General features: G+C 51.3%; 1 protein-coding gene across 1 annotated transcript; it reads left to right on the top strand.

Annotated features, from left to right (window-relative positions):
- Positions 1-7,434: 7,434 nt before the first annotated feature.
- LOC149282069 (transcription factor 15-like) lies at positions 7,435-9,054 on the top strand. The gene is made up of 2 exons (XM_089498726.1): positions 7,435-7,914; positions 8,980-9,054. Exons 1-2 carry the CDS (start codon positions 7,435-7,437, stop codon positions 9,052-9,054), a joined length of 555 nt encoding a protein of 184 aa, XP_089354852.1.
- The last annotated feature ends 220 nt before the right edge of the window (positions 9,055-9,274 follow it).

The raw sequence follows: 9,274 nt of genomic DNA, 5'->3' as shown, positions 1-9,274 counted from the left end.
GACTATTTCAGTATTTCTCATTAAATACCTTCCCACGAGGTTTACCAAATGCGCTATTTTTTTTTCTTAACCTGCAAATAATAAATTTGGCCAGTTTGGGACAAAACTTTCTGGGAAAATCAGCAAAGTCAACGTGCAAGCCCAAAAAAAGCCACAGGATTTTTTTTATTTTTTTTTTCTGGGAAATATTTGTCCTTTTTCTGCCCTTTCCGACACTCGCTCTTTAAAAAGCCAGAAGACATTCAGATCGCCGGAGAATAAATACTTTATTAAACTATAAGAAAAAAAAAAGGAACCGGCGAAGCTGCTGCACAAGAAACGCGATATTATCGGGACTGAAGCGTTAGCAGAAAGGAAGCGCCCGGGGGGGCCGGGGGGCCGCTCTCAGATAGAATAACCCCGATGGCTTCTCCCTGCAGGGCCATAAATTTCTGGAAAGAATTGTCGCGTGCTACGAAGTTTCCTCCCCCCCCCCACTGGAAGGGGAAGAGCTTTCGGGAGACAGGGGCTTTAACCTGTCTGCTTGATTTAACGACGGACAGAGATTCTCTAATACAAAGGGCCGCATTGTCAGGGGTCCCGCTCCGTGTGCCGGATAAAAGTATAAATGAAATCTCGCCGCATTGCCTTTATGCGCTTTTATCGTTTTCTCTCATACCTGCCGGAGCTAGAGACTTCCTGGAGAACACATTTACCCCCCCAACATTTAATTATTGCTTAGTCGACATGCGCCTCGAACTGATCTCTAAACCCCCACCCCTCACCCCTGCCTCCTATGCTCTATACCCCAAAGCGTTCCGGATTAAATAATATTATATCAGCATACAGAGCCCTTCAGGTAGTGTTCTCGGTAAGGCGATGTTACATCAGACTGTTCTAGATACAGTGAGAGTGTAGAAAGCTATTTATTCCGTGAAATGACCCGAGAGGTTCTCCTGCGGTTTCGGTCACTTCTGAGCTCTGATCATCTTACAAACTGCAGACATTGAAAGAGACGGTCACTGGACTGTCTCGCTGTGAGGTGACAGGTGCCGACAGTCTAACAATACAATAAAGACCAACTAAACCGGATGAAATCTGCACAATATTCCATGTTTTTTGTCTTGCTGTTTAAGGTGGCATCATTAAATCCAGAACTATGACATCACGGGTGTTGGGAGATTTGTCAGCGCGTGATATCATAGCGATCGCTCTCTCTATTGAGATTGCTGATTAGTCGAGGCGAGGTGAATCGTTTTAATTTTTCTTGCTCCCGCGGCCCCCAGATCATCAGAAAGAGATGACAGACGAGTCCAATTCATTCGTTCCAGGAGAAGACAATGAAACAAAGACGCTTTGTGAAAGGGGGGCCTTTCCTATTAATATATCTCTCCTCTAGAGCCGGAACTCGGAGGGTCTTCCAGACAACAAGCATGTAACGCGATACCAAGAACACCCGCTGGCTGCCGGCAGGAGCCTCAATCCATTACTACACCCGCTATGAAGGGTAGTTACCGCTGTTGGGACGCGGAGGAAACGTCATTATCCCACCGCCGGGACACAGGGGAAACACCATTATCCCACCGCCGGGACACGGGGGAAACACCATTATCCCACCGCCGGGACACGGGGGAAACGCCATTATCCCACCGCTGGGACACGGGGGAAACGCCATTATCCCACCGCCGGGACACGGGGGAAACGCCATTATCCCACCGCCGGGACACGGGGGAAACGCCATTATCCCACCGCCGGGACACGGGGGAAACGCCATTATCCCACCGCCGGGACACAGGGGAAACACCATTATCCCACCGCCGGGACACAGGGGAAACACCATTATCCCACCGCCGGGACACGGGGGAAACGCCATTATCCCACCGCCGGGACACGGGGGAAACGCCATTATCCCACCGCCGGGACACGGGGGAAACGCCATTATCCCACCGCCGGGACACGGGGGAAACGCCATTATCCCACCGCCGGGACACGGGGGAAACGCCATTATCCCACCGCCGGGACACGGGGGAAACGCCATTATCCCACCGCCGGGACACGGGGGAAACGCCATTATCCCACCGCCGGGACACGGGGGAAACGCCATTATCCCACCGCCGGGACACGGGGGAAACGCCATTATCCCACCGCCGGGACACGGGGGAAACGCCATTATCCCACCGCCGGGACACGGGGGAAACGCCATTATCCCACCGCCGGGACACGGGGGAAACGCCATTATCCCACCGCCGGGACACGGGGGAAACGCCATTATCCCACCGCCGGGACACGGGGGAAACGCCATTATCCCACCGCCGGGACACGGGGGAAACGCCATTATCCCACCGCCAGGATTGCCTCCTTTTTCTCGTATTTACTTTTTCCCCCGTAATTATTTGCACTAAATATTATTTTTAAAAGGAAAAGGTCACTGAATGTTTAAATAATGACCAACTGTTATAAGACCCTCTCTGCCCCCCCCCATTGGTTCCTGGGAAAGGTGACAGGGGGTCTCGGCGTGACTGTAATGAGTTAGCATAACACCCCCCCCCCCCAGCACTGCGGGATCATCAACACTCCGTACAAGGAAAAATAAATAAACAGGTAAGTCGTGAACATGGCGGCCATGACACCTCCGAAGGAGGCCAAAAACACTGATTTTGTTTAAAGAAAAGGAATAACAGGGGGGTGTGAGAACGGGGGAGGGGGGTTTACAAGTAGATTCCCTGCAACAGGGTCAGAGGTTGGTATCAAAGCTTCTGATGTTGACCCCCGGCCACGTTAATGTCCCGCGGTTAATCAGGACATTTTCCGGGGGATCGGCTCTCCGGTAGAACAGGTGCCGGTTGGGTTCCTGAGAGAATGTTTTTGAAGTCAAGGGACGCGTTTAACGCCGGAGGACGCTTGTGGTGGAGAAATGCAGTGAAAAGTCACCAGATTCTGTTTCCTAATGGCAGCGTCTCGTGTTTGGGGGTCTGCGGCCACGCATGTAAAGGCAGGGAGTGTGTAACTGGGGGGCCGAAGTGAGGCGACGTTTCTCCAGAAACACATGAGATCCCAGCATGTCACCCCATGGAGCCGGCAGCCACGGACCTGTCCCTACTCCCCCGAAATTAAACGAAACCCCAAGAAACCCCCCACCCAAGAACATTCTTTGCCCCCCAGATCTAAAGTTCAGCAGCGCAAATGTCGTCTCCAGGATCCGTGGAAAAATTAGTCCGTCCGCCGGGTTCTGGACATACGGGGCAAATACCTAACCCGTTACTTTACTCGGGAAAGTCCCCCGGCCCCTCTCCTCACTTCCGCAAATACCCCTCTCCTCCGAAATACCCCTCTCCAACTCTCCTCCCCTCTTCAGATGGCGACCATGTGCCGGCGATCGCTGCACCTGAATACACATCGGCTGCCCATCTGTCTTCCGGCTGTCAGGGTCTTCAGGACGTTTTTTAGGCTGAGCAGAAGCAGAGGCGGCGGGGGGCTCCGCACGTGAGGGGCCCTCAAGAGACCGAGAGGAAGGGGAGCAGACATGATCTCTGACAAACAGAGGCCGATCCAGAACCACCGCCTCATCATCTCACATCTGGAAGACGCCGTCAGAGGAAGAGACCATTAGCCTCCAGCCCCCTGCCAATCCCGAGCACCAGGGCAAAACACCCCCAAAATGTGTAATTTATATAAAAAGTAATTAATAACTAATCACCGGTCCGGGATTATATGATTACACAACCAGCTGCCGCATACCCCCCCCCCCAAAAAAAAACATAACCCGTCGAAATTATACAAATTAGGAGTAAAATACCCCAAATACCGATAAAATACCCTAAAAAAACCGATAAAATACCGATAAAAATCTAAAACTATATATTAAAAAAAAGATTCAAGAAAAAGAACATTTGGGTCTGCGTGCGGTTAGTTTGACTTTTTACTGGAAACGCACAGATTAGCTGCAACAACGAAAATCTGCGTACGGGACAGGCAGACGGCTCCAGGATCTAAAACTGAGAGGTTGGTAGATGAGTGGAACAGCCTCCCAGCAGAGGTGGTTGAGGGTAATACAGTGAGGGGATTAAACATGCACGGGATAGACATACGGCTCCTGAATCTAACGACTGATTAGGGTTTGACGCGGATCATTGCTTCCCTTCCCACCGATTCCTCTTCTATCCATGCCCCCCTCCCACGAGAAAAACATTGAGATAAAAAATAAATGAAATTCACAGAATGAAGCTGCTGGCGTTACCCCCCCCCGGGGATTACACCAAATCAAATCAACAAACAAATAATAAACAGAATGAAACAAAGAAACAAATAATAAACAGAATGCAACAAGTTAACTAAGCGCTGCGTAAATTGTTGGCGAGATATAAATAAAAGATAATAATAATAAACATGAAATGATCTGAAAATGCAGCACTTTGCGCTGCGGTCATCCGTCCGTCCAACACTGGCCCCTCCGAGCTCCTCTTGGCCTCGATGTTAAGTTGTTTGGACAAATAACAAGTGGAAGGAATTCCCACCTGCCCATCCCTCACACCCTGCGCTGCCGAAGCACAGCAGTCTCCTCTTCACACGGAGCTCAGGGTGCGAGTGGAGCTATAAAGCCGTCACACACCCGGGGGGGACGGACAAAAGGGAGCTTCACTAACGGAGCTCATAAACCCCACAAACATCAGTCACTTCACACCGAGACACCCGCCCCCCCGAGAGCCATACCCCGGACCCCCAAATCTCACGGAAACACCGTGCAATGGGAATCATCACGGGTTATACCTAGAATGTACCGGCAGATCAGCCCCTGGCGGCCGCCATCTAGTCGCCCATTTCCCCTGCTGTAAAGACTCAAACCTTAATCAGTCGTTGGTCTCGTCTTTGATTCAGGAGCCGTATGTCTATCCCATGCATGTTTAATACCCTCACTGTATTAGAAGGTGGTAGATAAGTGGAGCAGCCTCCCAGCAGAGGTGGTGGAGAGTAATACAGCGAGGGGACCGGCGACTGTTGGGATGAAGCGTTCGGGTTGCAGGTTCTGGGCTTTTTCTTGATGTCAGGATTTCGTGTTTTTAGTAAAATCGCTCAGTTGTATCACTTTTTATTTTTTATGCGTTTAACCCTATCATGTTGGGTGAGTAAGAGGTTTTGGGGGCCACATTTCCAGCAGACGATGTGTTCTGACGACGGCGGCTCTCGGGTCTCTGTCTGGGATTATTTAGCGAGTGATGGAGGAGACCCGTTTCCTGTCCTGCAGGGAAGACAAACTTTAACCCTTCTTACACCCAGACGAAAGATCGCTTAATGCCGGTGTCGATAAAGCCAGAGACGCGTTTAGCAGTCGCGGGCCTCCATACCATACACGAGACTACGTGAGCCGTAGGAGTAATACCATCTCTTCCCCATACCTTGCCTGAAATACAACCCCTGCAACACGAACAGTACACAGTTACTTTACTGAGAGGGTGGTAGATAAGTGGAGCAGCCTCCCAGCAGAAGGGGTAGAGGGTAATTAAACATGCATGGGATAGGCATACGGCTCCTGAATCTACGACGAGACCGACGACTGATTAAGGTTTGAGAATCCTTTTCTTTATTTAGAGGGATAACGCAGTGCTTGTGAGAAGCACGGCTGTTACGGGGAGGAATAATTCACAGTTAAGTGTTTTTCCGAGGCATGCAGAGCCACGTGGCCACCGCGCAGCATCTCACCCCGCGGCCCCAACACGAAGCGAGGAAGACAGGAGCTTCTGCGTCTGACTGATGCCAGGAAGCAGGAAAGAAAAAGTGCAGAAAGGGGAGCGATGAGTAAATAGTTGGAGTAAACGGCAGCAGATGCCGCCCCACAATCAGTCACTCGGCGAGACGTTACACAAACAGCAGCCTGTAACCGCGTGGCCCCTTGGCGCAGCGTCTGGCCACGCATGTCATCCGGAAAACATCCTCTATTATATGCACAGGAGTAGTCTGCCGGGGTACAGGGATCCGACTCTCTGCCGACTAAGCGCATGATTAAAGAGCGATCGAGCGACAACCCGGTCTCTTTGGGCAGAGCGTGGTTTTGAGCTTTACATTGTGCTGCCGGAGGGGGGGGGGATGCGAGGGACGGAGGGATTTGGTTCCCAAAGGGGGTCAGATCAACTTAACGGGGCACTTGGGAGGAAGTATAAGGGGAGCGGGATTCTGCCTGAAAGAAAAGGAGATCCCGGGGGAGGAAGAGGCAAAACACACCGTCCTGTCACCAGGGCAGATATGGGGGTCACGGCAAATATACAACTGCCCTGCAAGAAAACTCCAGCTGCTCAGGACTACAACTCCCATGATCCCAGGGAGCTGCATTCCATCAATAGCAATGATGCGCCTGGGAGCTTGCAATCTATCCCCCGAGAAGCACCTGACTCATTCAGCACCATCAGCCAGCGGTGATATGTGGGAAACGGCCACCAACATGCAGTGCAGAGGCCAGAGAACAGAAAATCTACTCAAAACGGACCATTTACCAAAACCGCCGTTTCCGCAGAGGGGGTCTTTAGTTTAGTTGGAAAGGATGTGAAGCTTTCGGGGCCTCGGAGGTCTCCGCATCGACTGAACTATCCTTTATTTGTGTAAATTAGACACTCTCGTTCACTCGGTGGGGCAGTGAGATCATACTACAGTGACCATGTGTCCAAGACTTCAAGGGACAGTCCCCTGGCTGAGGCTTCGGTTTATTACGGGGAGAGGGAGAGAGAAGGGATGGGAAAGAGTGATGGGGGGGGATTTAAATCGATAAAGGACAGGAAGGAAATTTATTTCAAAGGAGGAGAAAATTTACAAGAGACTGGAATCTAACACTAGAGGGTCAGAGACTGAGATGGAAGGAAAGTAAAGTTGTACTTTACTGAGAGGGTGGTAGATAAGTGGAGCGGCCTCCCAGCAGAAGTGGTAGAGGGTAATACAGCGAGGGTATTAAACATGCATGGGATAGACATGGCTCCTGAATCTGAGACCGATGACTTGTTAAGGTTTGAGTCTTTACAGCAGAAGAAACGGGCGACCAGATGGAAGGGGTGATCCGCCGACAGGTCGGGGTTTCTCTGCAGCTCCCGGGTTATCTCTGGATCCAGTAGCTTCATTTTTACAACGAGCTCCTAATTGAACGACAAGATGCGCCTTTACTAGAAGGAGTCCTACAGAAGGGGCAACATCTGTGAAGACCCCCCCTCCAGGGCCATTTGCTTTGGCCCGTGGCCCCTCCCATGGATTATATATAGAGACTGGTCGGGAGCCCACGGAGTTTAATGCGACTCCTCCTTTACTTGCAGTGGGGAGGAAAACCCAGGAACAGATGTGAGAGCATCGCAAGTGAGTGCAGACGCTGCGAGACCCGCCGGACCTCCTTATGGTTTATGATTTGGACAGAGAACGATTGCTGCTGGAAGAGAGTCGGGGAGGGCACGCGCGGGGTAATAAGCCGGGGTCTGCAGCCGCATGGCTTTCACCATGCTCAGACCCATGCAGATGCATGCGCTCTACCCGGACGTGTCTCTGCTGTCCGAGGACGAGGAGAACCGCAGTGAGAGCGACGCTTCCAGCGACCAGTCGTTCGGCTGCTATGACAGATCGGCGAAGAGACGGAAGACGCCCCGAAAGCCCGGCCAGGTGGTGATCGTGAAACAGAGGCAGGCGGCCAACGCCAGGGAGAGGGATCGGACACAGAGCGTGAACACGGCATTTACGGCTCTGCGCACGCTCATACCCACTGAGCCCGTGGACAGAAAGCTCTCCAAGATCGAGACGCTGCGCCTCGCCTCCAGCTACATCTCCCACCTGGCCAACGTCCTGCTCCTGGGGGAAGCGTGCGAGGACGGACAGCCCTGCCTCAGCAACGGCTGCAGAGCCAAGGACGGCCCCGAAGGCAGGATCCCCCGGAGCATCTGCACCTTCTGCCTCAGCAACCAGCGGAAAGGGGTAAGTGAGCCGTGAACGCGAGGCTGTGGGGTGTAACGGGGCGCATGCACGTCAGGGGCCGGGCGACCCCCTATCGCTCTCTGATATACAGGGGCCAAGCGCACGGGGGGCCCCCTTGTACCGGAGCCGAGCACACTGGGGGGCCCCCTTGTACTTATAGACTCCATGCACTTTAAAAATCTGGGTCAAACACAACCAAAAAACCCTGAAAGGTCCGTCTTTTAACCTTTTAAGTGCCGGAATGTTGTCCTTCAAACAATACTTAGTTTACCAAAACAAGCCCTTTTTATTCACTTTATTGATCAGAAATAAATCGCTATTAATAAAATCCCCCCGGCGATGCCTGATAAACAGATAAAGCCCCCCGCACGCGGTGACGCAGCCGCCACTTATCTGTTATTTTGTTAGTTTTTTTAAATTATTCCATAAATTCTATCAAGAGCGAAATACAATTTATACCCTTTTATCTATACACCGATTTTCCCCTCTTTTTCACCCAAAGTCCTCACATGTTTCTCACCGTGAGTTGCTTTGGTAAAAGAGTCTAATACCCAGAGCCGGGCAATAAGCTGAGACCCCAATAACCCTCTGAGCGTTGGAGACGCAGTAAGGAAAAAGAATAATCCGTCCCTTATTTATGGCGACATTTAATGTTACTTTACTGGGGTCTAAAAACTGCCCCTTGGTAGGAATATCTCCGGGGTAAATCACTGATGCCCCCTCTGTGGGGATTCACACCCTTTCCATGCCACAGCTGCTGAGTTATGCAGAGAGGACCCCCCCAAAGAGAAAGAGAGAAAAAGAGAGAGAGAGAGAGAATGAAATTAAGGAAATCTGGGAAATCTTAAAAAATAGAATTTGTACCCCCTTATTTCCAATGTTTACAAACCAGTGGAATCCAACCCCCCCCCCCCCGACTCATCGCAAGGTAAACTATTCGGGGTTAATAAACGTCCTGCGGGGAGCTTGACGTGCTTTTCACGCAGGTTTTTTTTTGGATAAATATGAAGGATTCTGTCACTTTTTAGCTGCTGCTCCTCACCGTGAAATGCTTTTTCTTCGCAGGCCACCAGGAAGGACCACGTCGGTAACTGTCTGAAGGTCAGAGGACTCAACACGTTACGGGCCCCGCAGAGATGATAAAAATCCACAGACATTCGGGTGAAAATATAAGAATTTCAGGAGCCAAAGAAATGCGAGATTCCAAGGACCTCGGGGTAAAAAAAATGCCAAATAACCCCCAAAAAATCAAATGGATTGCAAGGGGCAGCGGGGACCTCGAGGGGCGTCGGGCTCAGGGTGAGAGAAGAAGACCTGCAGGTCCCTCACGGCTCGGACTTCGTAACGGACAGAAACTGAC

The sequence above is a fragment of the Sceloporus occidentalis genome, unplaced genomic scaffold (genome assembly GCF_023333645.1).
Source record: "Sceloporus occidentalis isolate IW3139 unplaced genomic scaffold, rSceOcc1.0.p SCAF_124, whole genome shotgun sequence".
In the NCBI taxonomy this organism is placed as follows: domain Eukaryota; kingdom Metazoa; phylum Chordata; class Lepidosauria; order Squamata; family Phrynosomatidae; genus Sceloporus; species Sceloporus occidentalis.
This window is presented reverse-complemented; position numbering and strand designations above follow the sequence as displayed.